Source organism: Misgurnus anguillicaudatus, chromosome 13 (assembly GCF_027580225.2).
Source record: "Misgurnus anguillicaudatus chromosome 13, ASM2758022v2, whole genome shotgun sequence".
Classification (NCBI taxonomy): Eukaryota; Metazoa; Chordata; class Actinopteri; order Cypriniformes; family Cobitidae; genus Misgurnus; species Misgurnus anguillicaudatus.
Window position 1 is genome coordinate 31,423,753 of NC_073349.2, and position 24,600 is coordinate 31,448,352.

Below are 24,600 nucleotides of genomic sequence, written 5' to 3' on the forward strand. Positions count from 1 at the left end.
GTGGAATGAATTCCCCCCTTTTTGTTCCTGTTGGTTGTGGAATTGTTATCTTTGAATATTCGAATTAATCCTAATATTTAAGGGTTAACAATTTTTGACCGTGAGATTATAATTTCACAATTTGCGGATGACACAACCATTTTTTTAGAAGATACAACTCAGGTTGCAGGGGCCCTTGAAACTATTAATACCTTTTCACAAGCTTCTGGTCTAAAATTAAATATCCCCAAATGTGAAATTCTTTCTTTATATGATAGCCTTGAAAACTCTGTAAATAATATATTTTTTGTGAATTTGTGAATTTGTATAATGATTTGATGAATGTTACATAAGTCGCTTATTACCTCTGTATTTTATTTTTTATTTTATTTGTATTATTTTGCCTTTTCTTTGTTTTCAATGATTGCCTTTCTTCATGGATATACACTAGATGTCGCCTTGGGGTTCTAAGCATGCGTCAAAACCGCCGCCATCTTAGAACAGGGGTCTTGTCATAGAAAGTATCTAGGTAACGCTGCTATCTCCGCCTGTACTCCGAATTCATGGACGATTTTGGACTATGGCACGTATGGTCACCCTATCTATCACCCGCTCAATAAAGTCACTGGGACCAAAGAACCGTGAAAGCGCCAGAAGAGGTCAGAGAGTCTCATGTCTTTGTTGCCAAAGTTACTTTTCATTGCATATTTTAACTGGCTGTATGTTACGTTACGCCAACCTGTTTGTCATGCTGTACTGGCAAGAAAAAGAGATAAGTTATAAAAACAGTGCAAAATAAATTCTTTGCTTTGTCCTAAATTCCTGTAATGCATTTATTGTAATGTGTAGTCACGTGTGAGTAAACTGTGCTGTGATTAGTCTGAGCAGACCTTTTGACGTCATGTAAAAATCCGGTTTCAGCAGTAACAACATAAACAAACGGCTTTCGTGGAACAAAAGCAACTTCCGGTACACTTTCACAACGTATCAATAACCGCGATAACTCATGTAGACTACTTCTTATTCTGAATGTATGATATTTTGTTTAATATTTGTACTGTGATGGTGCTGTCAGTTTACCTTGTTGCATCTTCAAAAGTGCAGAATAAAATGTCACACTGAATTTGAAACAGCTTATTGTAATTTCTGCAACCATTATTAAAGTAATTATTAGTAATACAGTGGAAATTAGTAGATTTGGTTAACATGATTTACGGTGCGTGCGCCCCTAAGTTTTCTGGTTGTGCCCCTAAAATTTTCAGTTGGGGGCCACTGAGCTCCTAATGAAAAAAGTTAGTCTGGAGCCCTGAACTTTATATTTTACAACATGACATTTGTATGATTGTTTCTTGCATGTCTTCCAATAATTTGTAACTGCTTAAAATGATAAAACATCACTATTTAAAGTCTTTGTTTGTCTGTCTGTTTCTCCGTTCGTGTTTTAATTTCAATCTAATAATGTCTACATGTTTGTGCGATGCTATGGTTTATGGGTAAGGAATGATAAATATCATATCGATATGAAAGCCTTTTGTGCATGTTATACATCATTTACAAGACACAATTTTAGTTCACACAATGGTTTTTAGAAGGCCTGTATAATATTTATTCTTCTTCCAAACAACGTAAACGTACCGAACAACACTTGATTGAAAATGTAAAATGCAGAAATGTTTGTGTGAGATTTAGGTTTGGGGTGTACAGGTGGAGTTAGCTAATAGAAAGTATATTTAGTTTGATTTAACCTTTAATGGCTATACTATGTTCATATACCAAACCCTATACAAGTGTATTTGATTGTAATGATGCTGTACTGCCACTAGGGGGCGCCACTGAAAAAGTTTTCATTCTATGTATGTTCCCAGCCATAGAAAACTTTAAAGGGGACAATTCAGACTTTTTAAAGATGTAAAATAAATCGTTGGTGTCCCCAGAGTACATATGTAAAGTTTTAGCTCAAAATATAGACAATTTATTAAAGCATGATAAAATTGTCACTTTGTAGGTGTGAGCAAAAATGTACTTTTTAAATGCAAATGAGCTGATCTCTGCACTAAATGGCAGTGTTGTGGTTGAATAGTGCAGATTTATGGGCGGTATTAGTATAATAAGATCCCCTTCTGACATCACAAGGGGAGCAAAATTTCAATGACCTATTTTTTCACATGCGTGCAGAGAATGGATTACCAAAACTAAGTTACTGGGTTGATCTTTATCACATTTTCTAGATGAGAAGCACTGTGACCAAATTACTTAAGCATGAAAAAAGACAGATTTTCATCATATGTTCCCTTAATATATCAGGAAATTGTGATTTTCAGTAATTGAAAAGTTTATGAGTGGATCTATATAATAATAAAAAAGAGAATTTCAAGTGTAACTAAATGTTTTTCTACATCTAAATCTAAAATACTTTATTGCTCAGAAATTTTGAGTATCATCTCTATGTGAAGAAATTGTCTGTATGCAGTAATTACTAAAGAATTCCCTGCAGTTTTTTTTTAAATAATTGATGGTAATGTCATGATTTTGGATGGTTTTTTGGATGAGCCATTTGTAATACTATAGTTTTATACTATGGTGTGTAGTCTGCTAATGTCATGGTACATATATAAAGTATTAATGTATACATAATGACTGATTTATCTTCTGTCTCTCTTTCATTCTGTGTGCCTTGATCGGTTGTTGTGAAATATGTCCAACTGTCATTAAAATCATTTTATACAGAAAATGGAGCCACATATTTTTCTGCAGGTTTGAGGATGAAAAGTGTCTGTATTTTTTCTGTCATCTCAGGTAAATAAGTGCTTGATAAAATTCCAGTGTGCTGGGCCTCAAAACACTGATAGACTGACAGAGACTGTATGTATGTGTGTGTTTATATTACTGTAACGCCTCAATGAACTTCATGAAATTCTGTGTGGTGTTTTTTTGCATTGCCCAATTTAAGGTTCTGTCTTTATTTCAGACTTTATTAACCCAAAAATGCATGAACATCTGTTGCTGTGTAGGGTTTGTGAGATGTTTGGATGTTAAGATAAGTGTGTGATGTTTTGGGGCTCTTTAATGCAGCACATAAATGGTTTGCTAAAGAATCTTGAACTGTAAAGTTAATCATTCATTTGTGAGGTGAGATGTTTTCGATCCCAGCTAGTTACTAGGAGTTGCTGACATGTTTTAAATTGGTGTTATGTTTTAGGTAACAAGACAGTAAAATAATATAAGGTTGGATTTGGTGACTATCTGAACTATTTCACCAGAGGAGCAGGAGGAGGTGCAGGGACACACACACACACACACACACACACAGAGAGAAAGAGAGAGAGCTTTCGTTGATCTTAGTGGATCGCGTTCCGATCTGAACGGATCTAAAGCTGGCGTATAGGTAAAGACAAAGTTTCTCACCAGACAGAGAGTGATTATATGAGAGGTAAGGAGAGCCGTGTTAACGGGATCCGGGCGGCGGTCCTCGGCGCCCAGGGGTCCGCGGGGGTCTCAGATCAAAGCGCGGAGATGGATCGCGTCCACACGCAGCGCGTCCGCGAAGAATCGATCTGGTTTGGGAGCTGCGAGGACGTACGCGCGAAAGCAAGACGAGAAGCTTTGAAAGTAACAGATGGTCCAGATCTGAAGTGTGGAGAAACAAATGTTGCGTTGCTCGATCACAAGGCCGAACCGCGCGTCACGAGACACCAACCCAACGGAACCTCGCGCGTCTTTGATTATATCGATGAAAATTATGATTTGATTCAGGTGATAGAGAGTTCACTGGAGTATTATGGAGATTTCAGGATGCCTGCGTTACAGAGTCCCACTTTTTTCCCCACTGAGCTGGACATAAACTTGTCTTCGGGCGCTCCACGACATCATTCTGTGGACAGCGAGGATGATGATTATTACGATAACCAAATTTTGCCTTTTTATACCCAGAACCAGGAGAGAAATGATGTAGAGACAGAACCGGTACCAGTCCAGACTTTAGACTTAGGACCCAATGAAACCGACCGACTGAAGACGCAGCTGAAAGAGGCCTATTATTTGTTGATAAACACCATGCATGATATCCGATTCGAAGGTCAGGTTGAAGATAACGGGTACGTGGACCAGGTCAGTAGTTCTAGTGAGTCTCACGAAAGCGTTAGTTCAAGGTCCACTGCCAAGCATACAGAGAGCGATGCGTGTTTGTCAGAGGAACGTGGCGGTCAGCAGGTTTTCGGGTCTGATTTGGTTCTGTTTACGGGCTGTAAAGGGTCTGTGGAGAGAAGAAGCCTGCAGGATATTTCCACAGCGAGGGTGATCCTTCAGAGGTCCCTGAGTGACAGTGGGGTGAGGTATTCCTCCCCAAACAATGAGGACTTAAGTCAGCTGGCAGGAGGAGACTCCACACTTCAATGTGAGGAGTCGATGGGCGTTGATGCTCTTTTGGGTACCACTCATAATGTAAGGAAAGAGTTGCTGGTGCCCATCTTTCCGGTGCCAGCCACCCATCAGTTATGTGACGCCAGCGTTGTGGCCAAACATCCCGGCGTCACGGTCAACAAGATGCAGGAGTGGATGCAGAAAGGTCGCATGCTGTCATCAGAGATGAAGGAGAGGATTGCGGGTTCCTCGCTGAGAGCCAACAGCGGCCAGGCGAGGCCTAAAACCAGCGCCCATGCCAACGGACCGCAAGTGATCAAAAACACAGCATCGGGAGGTCAGCAGCTTTCAGGTATGAACACCTGCGTGAGGGGTGAAGGATGGATGTCACATTTTCAACATCGAACCTCAGCCTCCTCATGACGGACCGCACAAAGCTCCTGTGTCTCATTTCTGGGTGTCTTTTAACCGGTGGAGGGTTTTTTCTTCTCTTCTCATCACTAATATCATTTCATATAATAACATGTTTGGTAGCGTGTGCTGGTGGCCTGCACACATTAACACACTCACGGCATCATTCTTCAGGTCATGTTTGTTGTGTTGGTGGTGGGGTTTTGTCACAGCTGCTGATATGATGTGCTCGTTTGTCCACTGTCAGGATTGAGTTCAGGGGTTTGTGGTTGACAGCCATCTTGTGCCATGAAACCATCAGGAAGAGTTGAGATCTTACCGTGCATCCTTCACATTTTCATTCAAAACATTTGATTTGTTTACAACTAAAAGTCTTAAATCTTATTTTACATTTATGACAAATCTTCACAGGATGTGATAACATAGTTGGCAATGCAGGTCGGTGTGCTGTACTCAAGGTTGCCAGGTTTTCAGCAAAACACATCCAGTTGCTAATTAAAAGCTATTTTTAAGGGGAGTGCTCTAGTAACAATCACATTCCTGGTGCGTTTTGGCATGGTTTATCTGTTAAAATGTGCATTCCCGTGGCTAAATATTACAATATTTATTGGGGTCAGAAAATAACCCGACATTACATGCTCGTTAAAGTGGAATTTGTCTGTCCTGTTATCCCTGGGCTATTTTAATCCAAGATATTTAAGGAATAGACATTTAAATCCAAACTTAGTTAAGCAGCATTAACTTAATTTGTAAAGTAACACAAAAATATACGTTGATTTGACAAAAATGCTGATTTTTTATTTGTGTTGTTACATTGCCTGTTTTTTAAAGGGCCATTTCATCGATAGGAACATTAATCTTTGTTGAAAGTGGGTCATATTTGTAGTCGAAAGGTAACATAAATTTAGAATTTTGTGCCTATTTGACAGAGAAAAGACAGAACGTGACTCCCACTACAACTCCCACTATGCACCACAATGCACAGCACTGCAAGCCACTCCCATTAATCGAAACACGGCTATTATTGTGTCTGACAGACACCAATCATGACTTACTTTTAAACGTGATGTTACATTGTGTTACACACAATAACACTCTGGCCAGGGGCCTTTACCATGAAGCCGGTTTAAGTGGATAGCCAGGTAAGTTTAAGATTAGTTTGCGCCAACCCTGGGTTTTAGGTACCATGAAAGTAGTGCGGCTTTAATCGGTGTTCGTCACCATGGTATCTTACGCTGCACGGCTAACCTGCCCCGGGGCAGGTTATGTTCTGGATTCGAGATCTGAGACTGCAGTTTGACCAATCAGCCGCGAGCAAAGAAATATATAGGTGACGTAACTACTAGTGGAATGAGAGAATGGAATGTGGAGCTCCGGGAATGTTTAGACCGGTCTGGATAATTGAGTGGATCTGGATCAAGAAAAGACAAACTTTGTTCCTGGGGAGTGGAGGAATGTACCCAAGGATGTCTGGAGAATGATTCCAGCTAGGCTCAACGGAAAGATGGAAAGACACAGGAATGTCCATAGAAAAGAGGAATGTCAACTCTAAACAAACACACGCACAGTATGACCCGGCTATGGAATTCCTCCTAAAAATGGACATTTTCTTGCACTGGGATTTCCTGTTTGTGACCTTCCTGTGTTTTTTGTTTTCTATTTAATTAATTCTGTAATTTGAATGGTCTGTAATGTTTAGTGACGGTTTATTCTACACAGGTGTTGAGATGTTATTGAGATGGTTGGTTATTGAGATTCTCATGGGGCAGATACTCTTTATTCTCGTTGGGTGGAGGGAAGAGGGGCAGAAATGTGTCGTCACCAAATGGCTCTGCTTACATCAGCAAACGCTTTACCCTTTGTATCTTTAAATCGTTAGATCTTTAACTCAGTAGTAACCAGTTTGTTTAAAGTTTAATACAGTATGTTGAAGAATAGATGACAAAAGTGCTGATTATATATACAGACCTGTTAATATTTAACCATTGTCACGTGTTATCATGTTTCATATAGCCTTTAAATGTTCTTTTGGATAAAAAGCGTCTCCAAAAAGATTAAATGTAAAATATACCAACATCACAATGTTATTTTCTCTGGGCAAATAAGTACATGTATGAAATATCAGGTTACAGTGTAACAGCAATAATAAAGTGCGCGTGTGTATGTTTGTTACATTGTAGCGCGGCTGGTCGGGAGCGCCCTTGACGTCACCGCCGCTCTGTTGTCGCAGAGGCTCTCGCCCGCAGTCTCCATAGACCACCCCTCAAAACAATCAGGGCAGAAGCGGTCGAATGTGGACAAAAGAGATGGATTTAGAGAGGTGATATGCACCTGAGCTGATAGAAAGGCGGGGGAGCGGGCAACAACAGGAAGAGTGACTGAATGCGTCGCAGACGTAATCGCCTGCGTATTATATTAATATAATTGTATTTAAATTTCACAGTCCAGCCAGTGTGACATTTAATAAAAAATAGTCGCATAGGCAGGGAAAATACTCGCAAAATGCGACTATTTACTTGCAGTCTGGAGCCCTGTAGGGTTACATTAGTTTTTTGCTGTAGTAACATTATTTACTTCACCACAAAATAATTTTTATCAATGTAGGGCTATTACTAGCCGGTTGACTTACCAAAGCCCCATTTTCGCGTTTATGTTTGTCTTTAAGTCTCTGTTCGTGTACTTTCCCAGTCCCCGTGTCATTTTGTGTTTATCTTTCGCGCCGCAGCACGCACCGTTATGGACTAGTCCATTTCATTTTGAAAGAAGGGGGTGTACGTGTTTAGTGACAGAACATGAACTGGACATTTTAACTACTATTTCAAAGTTTCAACGTATTTCTTAAGAATATTAATAAAATTTACAATGCTTTTGAAGTGTTCGTGATGATAAGGGTTTTATTTATTTATGTAGGCTATTTATTAGGTTGGTTTGGGGCCCCCCTAATTTGACCGCTGGTGGGGGACCCCAGGCGGCCGGCTACCTATTGCCTCTATGGTAAGACCGCCTCTGATCCGGAACGCTCCACGTCTGTGTGTTGTGCGCGAAGGAAAGACGCGCAAAGCAAAACATGGCAGAGTTGTTGGCCGGGTTCGGCTGCTTTACGCACGCTGTGGTTCGAGCGGTTCCTCGATCTCTGGCAACTCAAGCGCTTAGAAGCGGCAATCTGGAGGTGGACCCACTGAAAGTCCAGCAGGAACAAGAGGATTATGTGTCGGTTCTTAGGCAGCGGCTCGGTCTGGAGGTGATCGAGCTGCCCGCGGATGAGACTCTACCGGACTGTGTGTTTGTGGAGGACGCTGCGGTCGTGTGTGAAAACACCGCGCTCATCACCAGACCTGGAGCTAAGAGCAGACGCGGGGAGGTACAGTAACCAAACCCAAAAACACACACATATGCCTTCTGCTTTACATGCAAACTCGGCGCTGAACACTTAACCCATAAACACCCATGCCTCTTAATCATAACAGATTATAAAGTCATTCATGAGTGTTTTTTATGGTCCAACTCACCTAGATGTGAGTGAATCAGACTAACAGTGTATTATAGTATTGTGCTGTTTGTGTCTTGGACTGAAAGCATCATTTTAAATTAATATTATTTATAATTATTAATAGTCGTGATTAATCGCATACAAAATAAAAAGGTTTGCATAATATGTGTGTATGTGTACTGTGTGTAGATAGTATTTATATATAAATTATGTTATGTAATATATAAACATTAATGTATGCATTTTAGCAATATTGTGTATACATACATGCATGTGTGCATATTTATATATACATAATTATTATACACAGTTCACACATATATGATGTAAACAAAAACTTTTATTCTGCTATAGATTAATCGCGATTAATTGATATGCATCCCTAATATATACATATACATACATACATATATATATATATATATATATATATATATATATATATATATATATATATATATATATATATATATATATATATATATATATATATATATATATATATATATATATATATATATATATACACATAAAATGTGTGTGTGTGTGTGTGTGTGTGTGTATTAATAATAACTACACACAGTACACACACATATATTATGCAAACTCAAACTTTTATTTTGTATGCGATTAATCGCAATTAATCATTTAACATCACTACTTTAAATGACAGTTTTTTTTTTTTTTTTTGGACCCCCTTTTTCATTCAGAACTGCCTTAAATCTCTGTGTCATAAATTAATCAAAGTGTTGGAAACATTCCTTATTGATTTTGGTTCATATTGACATGAAAGCATCACGCAGTTGCTGTAGATTTGTCAGCTGCACATCCATCATGTGAATCTCCCGTTCCAACGCATCCCAAAGGTGCTCGTTTGGATTAAGATCTGGTGACTCTGGAGGCTATTGGAGAACAGTGAACTTATTGTCATGTTCAAGAAACCAGTTTAAGATTATTTGAGCTTTGTGACGTAGTGTATTATCCTGCTGGAAGTAGCCATCAGAAGATGAGAATACTGTGGTCATAAAGAGATGGACGTGGTGTTAGAATGATAGAATGGATTTCATGCTTTCATGTTGACGCCAAATTCTGACCCTACCATCTGAATATCACAGCTGAAATTGAGACTCATCAGATCAGGTGATGTTTTTCCAATCTTCTATTGTCAAATTTTGGTGAGCCTGTGTGAATTTTAGCCTCAGTTTCCTGACAGGAGTGACACCCGGTGTGGTTATCTGCTGGTATAGCTCATCTGCTTTAAGGTTGGACGTGTTGTCCATTCACCTCTAACATCAAAGATCAGGGTAAAGTTTTACTACAGTAAATTGTAAGTTGTGCAATGCTTGTGCAACTGTACTATTGAACTTAAACTGTTGTTAATATTAAAACCCATACACCCCAAATTGAATTGCACAGACCCTGCTGAGGATTGAGAACTGTGTTGACCTGATTTTCTTGTAACAAAAATGATTTTCCTGAATGCAGTGTTTGGTGAAATCTATCTGCTAGCATAAAACTATCCAAAGAGCAGATCTCCAAGAGCTTTACGACTCAAGCAGTTGGCCACATTTCTTCAAACAAATCTTGTGTCTGTCTGAATGACAGTGGGATCGAGTTATGTAGGTCATGGCAATGCTTAGAGTTTGGACAAAATGAAGAGCAAATTTTGATTGTACAAAGAGTTTTCCTTTGTGGGAAAAAGAGATGCCAACGACTTTATCTTATGAAGGGATTGGCTCAATAATTGATTCATGGAGTGTGTTTACATGCAGAGTCTTACTGTACATTCACACCAGGGGTCTTATTTATAAATCTTGCGTACGCCAGTTCCCACGCAAAGGTTGTGATCTATAAAAAACAAACTTGACAGGAGAAAGGGCTTGTAGGTTGGGATCTGAGGATGATTCATGTATGTACGCACACTTGCAGGTGATCTCTGATTTATAAAGGGAACATTGCTTTGTTTTAAGTCTTAATATTTTTTGTGCGTACATAGACTTTTAGTAAGGATCCTACACACAGTTTTATAAATGAGACCCCTGATGCGGAAGAGGTGGCAAAAAGCGATATTCACACATAGTTTAACATTTTGAGTTTACTTACTCCATTCGTGCATGAAATTCTAGTCATTCGAGACATTAACCTGTAAATTAGCATCATGGGAGGTGCTTATATAGCTCAAATTCTGTATACTTACCAGATTGTTCAACTTCCTCACCAACTTTCTTCCAAACAAGATCCTTTTAATTACTGTAAAAGTACAAAGATGTCTTGTGTAGTGATTGATGATTGTCCTCCATTGTTGTTTTGTTTTTCTGCCTCCGCTCGCTTCCTGTAACCACGTCACTGCTAGAGCAAGCTCCTGATTGGTTAATGTGGTGCAAAAATTCGCCAAAGGTCAGATTTTCGGATCTGTGTCGCCTCTTGCACGCTTTCAGTGTCCTCCATGACGCGCCATTTGCGCTTAACCTCTAGGCATTTCCTTGAATAACGTTTGTAGTGATACTTCTTCTGCGGCACAAATTGAGTTTCTGCACGAGAGCGCCCTCTAGTTTTTGGATGTGGCGGCATTTCAATGTAATTCAATAAAATTCAATAGAAAACACGCATTTGAATGATTAATCGTCCCAGCTCTAATAATAAGCAGGTTTTTGATAGTTATCCACTTATTGTGTGCATGTAAACACGCTCATTATCTAACAACTGAAATCGCTATTGTTAGTAGGACTATTTCTTCTGCGTCTCATCCAACGGCTCTTTTGCTTGTTCCAAACCATCAATTTAAAGCTGGCAATGGAGGATTGAGCTGTTGATAGCATTCTAATGCAGTTATTAATGAAGTTATTAGAAAGAGAGGAACAGAGACACACACACACAGAGAGAGAGGAGACTTGACTTTTGATCCCCTTTATTACAAAAACGAGGTTCAATTAAATATTTAATGGAGTTAAAGAGAAATATAGTTAAAAAGACAACCATGCAAAAAAACAAAATACAATAACAACAACAAGAAGATATCACAGTTAAATGTACATTTGCAAACAACCATTAATGTCAGTTTCACATATGCACTGATTGATTCCCCAGATATAATTAAAAGTCTCTAGGTCTTTAACCAGGTTACAAATAGGCATATTCCACTTTTAACCTTGATTTAATTAAACCTTTTAGAATTGCCTTCACATCAGTTGACCCATCATTATTAATCTTACTTTTGCGTAAGACCCAAATTCCCATTTTTGCTTGGCCAAATAAAAAGTTAAGTAAAACATGGATCTGTTTTCTGTTCTTATTATATTTTGGCCCATAAACGAAAAGTGTAGGTGAAAATGTCTCTCCTAAAACTGCACACCATTCTTCCAATTGAGAAAGCAATGGCCCAAGCCTCCCACGTTGAAAAAATAAATGAAAAACAGTTTCAGTTGTTCCGCAAAACGGACATCCCTCCTGTACTTGGGGATCAATGTGTGCTCTATGTCTGTTTGTAGCTATTAACCCATGCACAATTCTCCACTGAAGGTCTCCAGAGCTCTTTTCAATGGGAGGTTTGTACAGGGTCCTCCAGCTACCTTTGGGGGAAGAACCTGGTCCTAAGAGCTCCTGCCATTTCGATTCCTTTATCCCTTCTAGGCTACTTTCACACATGTGATGTACAGTGCCTTTTTCCCTGTTTGGCTAAAAAGGTCCAGTTCAGGTATTTTAAAAGTCAGCAAGGCCCCCTCTTTTTCTTCAAAATCTTCTATGGCAGGGGATATCCTTAGTTCAGGGAAAACAGAGTTCATATCCTCATGAGTAGCATCCAATGAGCATTTAAAATCCACTGATAAACAATCCTGGATCTCCTTCAGCAGCCTTTGCACCAGACGAATTGATCTGAACCCAAGCTTAGATGCCAGGATTTCAGCCGTCATCCACCCTTCCGATGTCAATAAATGTCCAATTTTTGCAGATATTAGAGCATCCTTCATTGAAGATGATTTTAAAAATCTCTCAGTCAAAAATAGAATTGTTCAGCAAAGGTTCTTCTTTAGAACAAAGTCCTTGCAACTCCATAGAGTCTCTTGTGATATTTAACGTCCTCCAGGCTTTCAGCACTGAATAGTAAAAAGAAGTCAGTCCAGACAAATTAGCATTTTGTATATCCATGAGAAAGAAATGTTTGTCTAGCCCCATCCCTCCTGCTCTCCTGAGGAGGGCACAAGCTACTCCAGCCCAGCTTACATCTGTTCCATCTTTTAGCTGTTTGGAGTCTGAAAGTCTTGATTTTACTTCTGATATACACTAATCCATGTCCACCTCCTTGTCTGGGCAAAAATAACACGGGTGCTTTTACCCAGTGCTGTCCAGTCCAGAAAAAGTCTATTAAACGTTTCTGAATTCTTGATACCAAGTCTTCAGGCGGTTCCAGGATAATCATTTTATGCCACAGGGATGAGGCTATAAGGTTGTTGCAGACCAAAGCTCTTCCCCTATACAATAACTGGGGTAGCAGGCAAAGCCACTGAGACAATCGAGCACACACCTTCTCCACCAAGCCCTCACAATTCTGTCTCATATAGTCCTCCTTCCCTAAAAACACTTAAAACCAGCTCTTCCCCATTGTAAGTTACCTGGAAGGTTTGGAATATTGTGGTCTAAGCCACACCAAAAAGCGACACTTTTGGCCCAGTTTACTTTGGCAGAAGAAGCTTTACCAAAACTCACTAAAATCTCTTTTACAACCTGAACATCCTTATCATTTCTTAAAACAACAGAAATATCATCAGCATGTGCTGAAACTTTTATACAGTCATTCGAGCTTAAATCTTGCACCTTCAATCCCATTAATTTCTCTCTTAATTTGCATAGAAGAGGTTCAATAACTAAACTGTAAAGCTGACCAGAGAGTGGGCACCCTTGTCGTATTCCGCTCTGCACCTTAACAGGGACACTAAGGCCGCCTGCTATCTTTACCATACATGTTATTTTTGGTTATTTAAAGGTGCAGTGTGTACATTTTTGTGGTATCTAGTTGTGAGGTTGCGCATTGCAACCAACAGCTTAGTCCACTGCTCACCCCTCACTTTTGAAACGCATAGAGAAGCTTTGTTAGCCGCCACCGGACAAACATGTCATCATCGGAGACAACTTGGTTCAAAACTTGGTTAAGGGCTTTTGTAGAAACATGGCGGCACAAAATGGCGACTTCCATGTAAATGGACCCTCTGTGTATGTAGATTAAACATCTCATTCTAAGGTAATAAACACATAATGATTCATAATGAAAGGTCTTTATACACCCCTGATAATATAGTTTTGTATATTGTTTTGCATTTCGCAAGAGAACCTTCTACAAATTACACACTGCACCTTTAACCATTTATAATATTGTGTCACTGTCATCGTTACTATGTCACTTATGTGTAACCAAACCTGGTAATAAATTTGGGTAGTTATGATTATTGTAGTTGGGGATACACCTTCCTCATTAGAAATAAATTCAGGGGGGGCATTGGACACCCATCCAAGATGGCGGCCGCACTGATATGTCAGCTCCGATAGGCCACGTCAGTTTATGAGGCGTCTACGTATATCATGTCTATTGTCTGAACGTTAGGGTAATGTTACATTCTACCATTTTTAAACGTTATGACAATGTCATGTTTTAATGTTCACACAATGTTTAAAACTGTTTTTTATATTTACTTTTTTACTTGTTATTTAAATGATAGAGAAACATTGCACTTTATCTCAGCAATAAATGGTGACAATTAAATGAAAAACTTGCATGCTGCATATCAACAAATTACATATCTCGCCAATACTCCCAGCATGCACTGCGGCATACAAAAATAATGAACTTTTAATATAGTTTTATTTGTCACCATTGTTGAGATTCATACTCTGATTGTTGTTGTTTGTGTGTCCCACATAGGCTACACAGCGGTTATTTTTTGTCCATAAAATTCCTTAATGACAAACTGCTGTGAGAGTGCTGGATCTTATTTTGACAGAAAAGAAACTTTTGATAAGTGAGGAAATTAATTAACTAGATGAAGATCTTTACCATTAGAATTGCTCTATTAACTTTACATTACCATAACAAATGTGTTTAATACACACAAAGTTAATGCAACCAGGGAAAAACTAGTTAGTTATGTGTCAAGGGTCAAGAGTTCAGCTAAAACTAACACTGATCACCATAATGGCATCTTTAATGAAACAAAACATCAAAATCTTAACCTAATAAGTGAATTGTGTTTCTGAAAGCAATGTTTCTCTATCATTAACATAACAAGCAAATATAGAAAACAGTTTTAAACAAAGTGTGAACATTAAAACATGACATTGTCATAACATTTGAAAATGGTAGAATGTAACATTAATCTAATGTTCAGACAACAAAGAAACGTTCTTAAAACGTTAAAAAACTGGACACTTTTTATGATGGCATAACGTTTTTGAGAACGTTGGGAATTTTCAAGGAACTTTTCTCTGTAAGTTTTGGGCTCTTTTGTCCACCCCATCAACTTCACGGATACAGTGGGCCACTTTATTAACATTTACACGAGACACATTATACCCTGCTGAGACCCTGATGTCCCGCATTTACGGGTGAGATGTGTGCTGCTCATGCGGATGGTATGGTTTTGGGGTGGTGGGTTGTGGTTGCCAGGGCGACATACCTGGATGATCTCATGCTTGGCCACAGCAATGAGGAAAAGCAAAATCCACAGTGACCTCACTGCTAGATATGACTGTGGAAACAGTGATTCATCCCATAAAACAGAGCTTCAAACGCAGCTTCTGCTAAAACAACTCATAAACTTCACACACACCCAAAACTATCAACTGACCGCTCTGTGTGTTAAAATATCTGCTGTGTCCGGACGCAACGCCTTCCTGTTTTCTGATAGTTGCTGCTTCAACAGCATTTCTCATAAGCAGTTGCACCATGACATCACCACCTGGCCCCTACTGATGATGTCATCCAGTGTACTTGGACAGGATTGGGTTGTTTCATCATGCATGGAAAAGCCATCCAGATCATGACATTCTAACTGTGTAATGTGAGAGCGGCTGTTTCATGTGTCCAGAATGCGTTTAGTACTCGCACGACTAAACACCACATAACTATTTACCACATAACACTTTTACTGCTGAGTGTCAAATAGCCGGTGGTTGTCATTCCCGAATTTACAGTCGACTTGGCTTTAAACTCCCTGGACGGAGTTCAGCCGTGATGTAGCCAAACGTTTTTATTTGCTGGTACTCGTTTTTAACCGGCATGTGACTTCACACCAGTAAATTAAGTGTTTCTAATGTTTGTATGTTTTTTATTGTAATGCTGTGATACCAGCATTACAGTGTGGTGAAACATTAGACATAAAAATAATTGTGAAAAGAAATTCAATAAAATTAACTTTTTACCCATTTACAATAACAATGTCCATTTACAATAACAAATGTCTAATAATCTCTACTGAATAAACCAATTTTAAATAGATTATAAATAATATATTTTTTTATTTCTTTTTCAGACGGAGGCCATGAAGAGGGCGTTGACCGAGCTCGATCTGAATATTGTAGAGATGACCGATGAAACGGCCACACTGGACGGAGGAGATGTCTTGTTTACAGGTGCTAATCAAAAAACCTTTGATAAACATACATCACCTGAGAGCCAATCAGATTCTTTGCTGTTTAACACTGAGGTATTGCAGTAAACTGATGCATTAAAATCAAAGCACACGCTGTGAAGCAACAAAGATGGGCGTGCAAGACATTAATTCTCCTGCATGCCGTATTGCGCAAATGAATCAGCGTATGACATCAAATATCGCGAGAGTACTGCTTTTCGAATCACTCCCGTGATCGGTCTGTGCAGTGCCACTTGAAGTCAATTGCATCTGGTGTTTCTATAGTTGCATTTCCATTACCCTTTAAATTGCGCAAATTGACATTGCGAATTGAAAATACGGCCAACGGAAACGCGCCAACTTCGCAAAAACTCCATATGTCGCACAGTGGCGGATGCAGAACGTGACATATGGGTGGGCATGGATTAAGTCCGGGTGGGCCTGAATCTATGGGTGTCACTTTTGAATAAGAAACTATAACAAGTCTATAAAATTCGTCAAAACTTCAGAACACTAATTTAAACAGCATACACACACACCCGAACTGCACGTCACATTTTTGACATTATTGATACTTTAAAGTGTAATGCAACGTGACATTTATTAAGCCTTTTTGGTAAAAAAAATATTGGGCTCTTATAGCCTACAAAAAAGAACCTGCACACAGTGTCAGGAAATATAAATGAACCCAAAAAAACCTTATACTTTTTTAAATAACCTATTAAAGTGTTTAAATAAAATACGGCTACTAAATGCTTAAAATGAAGCTTCTAACATCATATTCTCTTCATGCAAATCACTAAAAATATATTTTCGTTCTCACATATTTAAGTTAACTTACTAAATAAAGAAAGAAAAAGGGAATTGCTAGAATAATGTTAGACTCTGGGGTTAAACGAAATGACAAATAAATAAACATTTAATATACTTTTTGATGAGCACAAGAGCAAGCCTACTCGTGAAGAGCGGAGCCGAGGAGCGCGCATATCAGACGTGAACGAAAGGAATAATGGATTTAATGCATTCACTTCATTTCCTGACAGTTTCACTTGTTAGTGAGGATAGTAATGGCTAACAAGATGACGCCGAATTACATACAACATAATTGCCTAACTAAATCTGAGAGAATGCAAACATTACAATATTTTTTCCTCCGCCCGACGGTCAAGGCGCATCATTTTTTTTAGCCCGACAGGAATTCGCCATAGCCCGTAATGGACGTCGAGCAAGCGATTTTGCGAGGTTTGTTTTGTAGAAAGACTTTCTTTAAAGTGAATTTCGTTTTGTATAAATTGTATCTTAATATTAATCAATGTTTGATCAAACAATTGCCTCGATTTAATAAATAAGAAGCAAAAAAAGAACGTCTGTGGTGTGGATTGAAGTGAACCCACTATATTTCCGCAGCCAACACGTCTTTCTGCTTTAATGCATTTCTTAAATTAATGTCTCAATTACACAGTAGGCTTATAGGTTGTTATGATAGGCTATTTGTTGCTTAAAAGCAATAGGCTATATTGTATAAAGTGTAGCAATAAACGTGGCGTGACTTATAGTGCTGCTATATCGCTATATCAAACAACATCACTATGATCAGATGTTTTCTTTCTATTTTTTACCCCGCTGTCATATTTGTTGTGTGTTTATGTTATTGAGAGGAAAGCGCGCAGCACATATTTATAACGTGTTGTTATTCAAAATACGTTTTCTACTTGCTTGCAAAAAAAGTTCTCAAAGTGATCATGGCTGAAAGCTGCTCGGGAATATTTCATTATAACGCAACATTCAACTGCTTTAATAGTTTTTAAGTAGTTATCAGGCTTACTTATAATTTTACTGTTTTTAACATAACATGCAATAGATAAATGACACCACATAAAGTAGTATACATGTCTAACTATACAGAGTAGTAGTTTTTACATTTCTGATTGGGCGGGCCAGCTGTCAATCTGGGCGGGCCCGCGCCTGATGTCGCAAAACTCGATGGAAACATTTATTTGCATTTATTAAGTCACATAGTTATTATTAGAAGATGCCGCGCGTGAACTAATAATTAGTCCTTGCCAATAATGTTTGGATAACACTCTCTTTTGATTTAAAATAATGAACTATTACCTTCAAGAAACACCTATACGTTGTCAATCCTAAAGATAAGAGGCTTTCTTTGGCTGAATGTTTAAAAATAATGCTTAGTGTGGTGGATGTGATATTAGTTAACCTACCAACAACAGTCGATGTGATGTTTGAAATGACAAGAGGAAAAACAATGCTTTAGTGGCATATTATCGGTTAATAGAAACAACATAATTTCGCAGTAGTCTGTTTACAACATTTAGAAAACAACGCTGAAGTTTTGCGCAAATGTGCAACGGAAACGTAGCTAGTGGCAATAAAAGGAAAATCCATTGATAAACCTGTACATCATTGACAAGCGACCCTACGGACATAGACGGAGCACTTTAACATTGTGCTAGTCGTTTTAGATACATTAATGCAAAACCTTACATAATGTGTCTTTAAATCAAGACTTTATTATTGAAAAGTATTTTTAAACCGTAGCTAGGCTGTGAAAACATGAAACCTCTCTGTCTGATATACATTGTGTGCTCTTTAAATTCCTGTGGGTCATCTACTGCATGTGCTGGAAACTGTATGAGTACATCTAATTGAGTCTGGAGAGTTTGACTGGAGCCGTTCCCGGCCAGAAACATTTCCTGATGGCATAATAATCGCTAATATCTCCTTTGTAAAATGTTCCGTTGCTACCGTGAAAAAAAGCATCTGATTACACTCTTCAATGACCAGACACCACTGCAAACATCAATTATTAGACCAGAATACATCAAACTGATCATGAATCACTCTTTAAGAAGAGTTGTATTTTCCCTTCATACACCGAAATGCCATAAAGGGTTCTCACTGGCCTCAGATCAGATGGTACAATAGCATTGCATAATTATGAAGCAGAACCAGATGAAGATATAAGGGGGAGAACTCTTATGTGCATAAACCTCTTGCTCTTTATTATCAATGACTAGATGACAAAAGTGAGAAATGATCCAACTTCATCTAAAGGTCTTTAACCGGGTGAATGTAAATGTTTACAGGAAGAGAGTTCTTCGTAGGATTGTCCAAGAGGACCAATCAGAAAGGAGCAGAGATTCTGGCCGACACGTTTAAGGTGAGTCCAAACATCATTGAGTCTGAATTGTACCTTATAGTCAAAAAAATGCTGGGTTATTATTTGGGTCAAATGTGAATGAACCATAGGGTTGGAATTTAACCCAGTGGTATCCAACCTGGGGTCCGGGCCTCCCTTAGTGGGGTTCCAGAGTTTACGTGGGGGGGGTTGGGTTGTGGCGCAATATCCAATATGCTTTGAGCTTAAACATTTTTTTACAAGTTTTTTAAAATCTCGCAATACACGGCCTCGGTCATCCTCTCCTTAATACAGTGCAGTCGCCCTGTCCCATGTGCAGAAAAACACCCCCAAAGCATGATGCTACCACCCCCATGCTTCACAGTAGAGATGGTGTTCTTGGGATGGTACTCATCATTCTTCTTCCTCCAAACACGTTTAGTGGAATTATGACCAAAAAGTTCTATTTTGGTCTCATCTGACCACATGACTTTCTCCCATGACTCCTCTGGATCATCCAAATAGTCATGGCAAACTTAAGACGGGCCTGGACATGTGCTGGTTTAAGCAGCGGAACTTTCTGTGCCATGCATGATTTCAAACCATGACGTCTTAGTGTATTACCAACAGTAACCTTGGAAACGGTGGTCCCAGCTCTTTTCAGGTCATTGACCAGCTCCTCCCGTGTAGTTCTGCGCTGATTTCTCACCTTTCTTAAGATCATTAAGACCCCATGAGGTGAGATCTTGCATGGAGCCCCAGTCCGAGGGAGATTGACAGTCATGTTTAGTTTCTTCCATTTTCGAAAGATTGCTCCAACAGTGGACCTTTTTCACCAAGCTGCTTGGCAATTTCCCCCGTAGCCCTTTCCAGCCTTGTGGAGGTGTACAATTTTGTCTCTAGTGTCTTTGGACAGCTCTTTGGTCTTGGACATGTTAGTAGTTGGATTCTTACCGATTGTATGGGGTGGACAGGTGTCTTTATGCAGCTAACAACCTCAAACAGGTGCATCTAATTTAGGATAATAAATGGAGTGAAGGTGGACATTTTAAAGGCAGACTAACAGGTCTTTGAGGGTCAGAATTCTAGCTGATAGACAGATGTTCAAATACTTATTTGCAGCTGTATCATACAAATAAATAGTTAAAAAAAATCATAAATTTTTTTAGATTATGTCTCTCACAGTGGATTTGCACCTACAATGACAATTTCAGACCCCTCCATGATTTCTAAGTGGGAGAACTTGCAAAATAGCAGGGTGTTCAAATACTTATTTTCTTCACTGTATAAACATACAAAATATCAGATGAAAGAACAAACAAGATCCTACATCAATTTGTGCTCTTTTTATTAGCTCTCAAATATGGGTAGGTTTCTTCAAAAATAAAACATTTTGAGCAAAAAGCTCTGATAATTGCATTTAGGTAAAGACATTTTGTTAGAGATCAGAGTGATGATCAAAACACACACAGAGTTTTACTATTTGTGGATCAGTGGATGCTTCAGTGTTTTATAAGTTGGGTAAATATGGATTGCCGTAAAAACTTGTCATAAGGTAGTGTTTTCCCAAGATATCTCGTCAATGGCGGGGAAAGAGTTAAAAATCAAACACTTAAAATGCCAAGAGAAGGTAGTTAAAATATTCTCATGTAAAATAATTATTTCAGGTTTGTGCACTCCATCGCAATGTGTTTGTCAACACGTCGAAATCAAATGTAGAGGGTTTGGGGCGCTCTGATTGCATATATGTTTTTAAAGATTGGGGAGTTAACATGTGCTGGATGGTTTCAAACCAAAATGCTGGGCTGTTTAACCCATTGTTAAGTAAAATATAAATATTTTCAGGGTTAATTTAACTCAACAGCTGGGTTTGTTCCTTTTTGACCCAATGCTGGGTTGAAAATAAACCAACATTTTTTACAGTGTAAATGTCTGTCTGCTTGTTCATCTACACTGTTAACCCTCATTTTGTTTTAACACAAATAAACAAGTACACTTAACTTAACCTTGAAAGATTTCCTATATTACTAAAGTGTTTTAGTTCAATGCACTTATTGCATGATTTCTCTCATTCGACAAGACATTTTGAGTTGAATTAATTTATTTTAGCTTATTTAAATCTCTCAACTTGATCACTAATGAAGATCTGTTTCAGTTAGGATCTGCCCTTGAAAGGCAGCTGCCTATCTAAGCAGTAGACAAGAAGACAGCTCACTAGTCTCTCATTACCATCTTAACCGGATGAGAAGTATGTAGCCATAATCAGGATAAAACCCAAATGATCTAAAAGCTTTAAGATGGGGACGCACATCAATCGTGGCCTTTGATTTCTGAATGAAAATCTACACAGACTGTTTAAGAGCGGAACATTCTTCACTAATGTCACCGATGCTTTTGAACGTCATGGATTTCTTAATGAGCTGCAAATGCCGGCTTCCTCCAGAGGACTCTTATCGTTGACATGCTGATGGTTTATGGAAACTTTGAACAGGGACGACCTAAAGTGAAAGCAGAGATGCTTGTTGTGAACTTTCTTAGTGTTTTTTTAAAACGGTGTTTGTAAATAAAACCCTACAAGTGTACTTTCACTTATAAACTTAACAGAATGTACTGAAGTGGTGTCTCAAACAATAGACGGGTGTGTTTTTAGGACTACGCCGTGTCCACGGTTCCAGTACAACAGGGACTTCATCTGAAGAGTTGTTGCACCATGGCCGGACCAGATCTCATTGCCATCGGCTCCAGTGAAGCTGCCCAGAAAGCCCTAAAGGTAATAAACACCCCAATGTGTCTAAAAACACCAAAACTGGTATACAAATTAGTTGTAAAAATATATGTTTTATGCACAAAATCACTCTAATTTGATATTTTTGGTCTTAACACTAGACTTGTTTTCTTGGATCATTTTGCTCATCAAGAAAAAGCATCTTTATTTAAGAATTTTTAGATGTTTTTACTGAAAACAAGCCAAAAATACTAAGTAGGGCTGCACGATAAATCGCATGTGATACCACGCGCATCACGTCAGTAATGCCGGTTCCTTGATGAGTATTAAATCGCTAACAGCTGCTTTCAGATGGCGCGACATTAACTGCACAGAGCCGTAGTTCCCTGATAAGCTGGGCCATATCGCAGGCGATACGTCCGCGATAATTAATGCGAAATTGCCCCGATCGTCAGTGAACTACAGCTCTGTGCAGTTAAAGTTGCTCCATCTGAAAACAGCTGTTAGCGATTTAATACTCATCAAGGAACCGGCATTACTGACGAGATGCACGTGACAAACACATGCGATTTATCGTGCAGCCCTAATACTAAGAATTTTTTTCTTGAAAATCATTTTTTGCAGTGTAAATACAAATATCTAAAAATTCTTCAATCAAAATGCATTTTCTTGATGAGGAAAATGACCTAAGAAAATAAGTCTAGTTTTTAGTAAAAAATATAAAATAAAAAAATTGAATCAAAAGCAAAATGACATAAGAAAATAAATTTAAAAAAAGTAAATTTGTGCTTAAAACAAGCAAAGAATCTGCCAACGGGGTAAGCAAATTTTCTTGAGTGAAAAAAAGAAAAAAGATTTTTTGATTACGACATTGGCAGGATTTTTTGGATGTTTTATTCACAAATTAACTTTTTTAATTTATTTTCTTGGGTCATTTTGCTCATCTTGATTTAAGAATTTTTAGATATTTGTACTTAAAACAAGACAAAAATATTAAGTAAAAAAGTCATTGTTTGCAGTATATTTTATACATGAAGAGAACAAATAAACAACCTACCTGTACATTTAACTGTCTGTCTCTGCTCATGTAATCCCTGACTGACTGACATCGATGATGCTGAAATATTTTCCACTGAAACTAAAGCAAAACTCTCATATGTGTGCCATGAGTTGCTTAAAGGGGACAGAGAATGAAAAACCACTTTTACCTTGTCTTTGTTGAATAATGGTAGTCTACCCGCATTCACAAACATACAAAAAGTTCTAGACATGCTAAACATGTCAGTCTCATAGAAATTCCTCTTTTAGAAATGTCAGCCAGAAAACGGCCCAATCTGAAAAACTGATGCTTATGACATCACAGGCATCTAACTGCCCCTCCACTTTAAAATAATTGGCTACATTTTTTGAGTGGCAGCAAAGTCAGCCAATCAGTAATGAGATTGCAAGTTAAGCCAGTAGGGGGAGCCAAATAGGTGCAAAACCACTTGTTTAAAATCCCCCACCCTAATAGAGCTATCTGAGAGAGGTTTTTAGGAAGCTTCTAAGGCATAACAGACCCCCCAAAAAAAAAATTGTCTACATGTCACATCACAGAACGAGGATAAATACTCCGTTCAATCATTCTATGTCACCTTTAATTGTGTTACTGAGAACCTGTAGCAATAGTTTATGATCTAATCCATCCATGCACAATAATTCTGTTGACATTTATTTCTAGATTTAAAACAAAAGATTATTTGGTTGATTACAGATCTGTCTGGCTGTGTTTCATTCTGATATTATAAAGGTTTTTGAGCAGTGAGGGCATTTTGTGCCGCACAAGTAGAAACATTCATCTACACAAGATTTTAGGAGAGTCATTTAGAGAAATTACTATAGTTTTCTGTTAAATGCTTAAATTGTGGCTTGCGTCAGCCTCAGTGGAATTACATTTGTGTTTATAAGAGTTTAGATTGAGCAGTTTGCATGTGTGCTGGTTTACCCTTTAACAATATTGCTCATAAAGAGTTGTGTGGTTTTAAACAGATATAAATATTTTCACACATACAAACTGTGTTTGTGTGTCTATCAAAATATTTGCTCGGTGCGTGTCATGTGAACCGTTTGTACATTGCGTGTCAAAATATATTCTCACGTCTTATATGTTAAATATTATATATTTACTTATGTGTATTTTATTTGTTTTCTGTCTGTAGATCATGCAGCAGATGAGTGATCATAAATATGATAAACTGACGCTTCCTGATGATTTGGCTGCAAACTGCATCTACATGAATCTGCCGAATAAAGGTCACGTCCTGCTACACTGCACACCTGAAGAATTCCCTGAGAGCGCTAAGGTCAGATACACACATACTGTATATACACACACACTTATAATAACACACACATACAGGGCTTAAATGATTTAGTCGACTCTAGTGAACCTCAACAGTTTCAATGCAGCTTCAAAGGGCTCTAAACGATTCCAACCGAGGCCAAACCATCATCATTTTGGCAACAAAAACACAACTTCTCTTCTTGCACTAGCCGTGTGATGCACCAGCGTGACCTTACAGATTACGTATTACATTATCAGGTGGAAAGGTCACGCGTCACATATGTGAAACGCACACTTGTAGATCATTTAAAACAATAAACTGATACAAAGATATTAATTAATATCATTACACGTACAACAACATCTGAACGCTCCTATTTCTCCAAATTTGTAAACACTGAAGCAGTAGTTTCACATAAAAGTCATGCGCATCACAAGGAGACAAGAAGTTGTGGTTTAATTGTACTTATTTTGTATTTTTTATTGCCGATGGTTTCACTAGATAAGACGCTTATGCCTCTTTAAAGCTGCTTTGAAACTGTAAACTGTTGAGGT

The 24,600-nt window shown here is 38.3% G+C and overlaps 1 protein-coding gene across 3 annotated transcripts in view; it reads left to right on the plus strand.

Annotated features, from left to right (window-relative positions):
* Nucleotides 1-24,600, plus strand: part of LOC141369347 (N(G),N(G)-dimethylarginine dimethylaminohydrolase 1-like) — an 84,762-nt gene that overhangs the window by 54,411 nt on the left and 5,751 nt on the right. The window contains exons 1-5 of one of the 3 annotated variants that reach the window (XM_073875602.1): nucleotides 7,754-8,110; nucleotides 15,760-15,859; nucleotides 18,966-19,039; nucleotides 21,648-21,767; nucleotides 23,921-24,064. In XM_073875602.1, coding sequence (XP_073731703.1) covers nucleotides 7,817-8,110; nucleotides 15,760-15,859; nucleotides 18,966-19,039; nucleotides 21,648-21,767; nucleotides 23,921-24,064 — 732 coding nt within the window. In that variant the 5' untranslated portion in view covers nucleotides 7,754-7,816. Of the gene's footprint in view, nucleotides 1-7,753; nucleotides 8,111-15,759; nucleotides 15,860-18,965; nucleotides 19,040-21,647; nucleotides 21,768-23,920; nucleotides 24,065-24,600 lie in introns of those variants that run through there. The other 2 variants (XM_073875601.1, XM_073875603.1) reach the window with 2 other exon arrangements.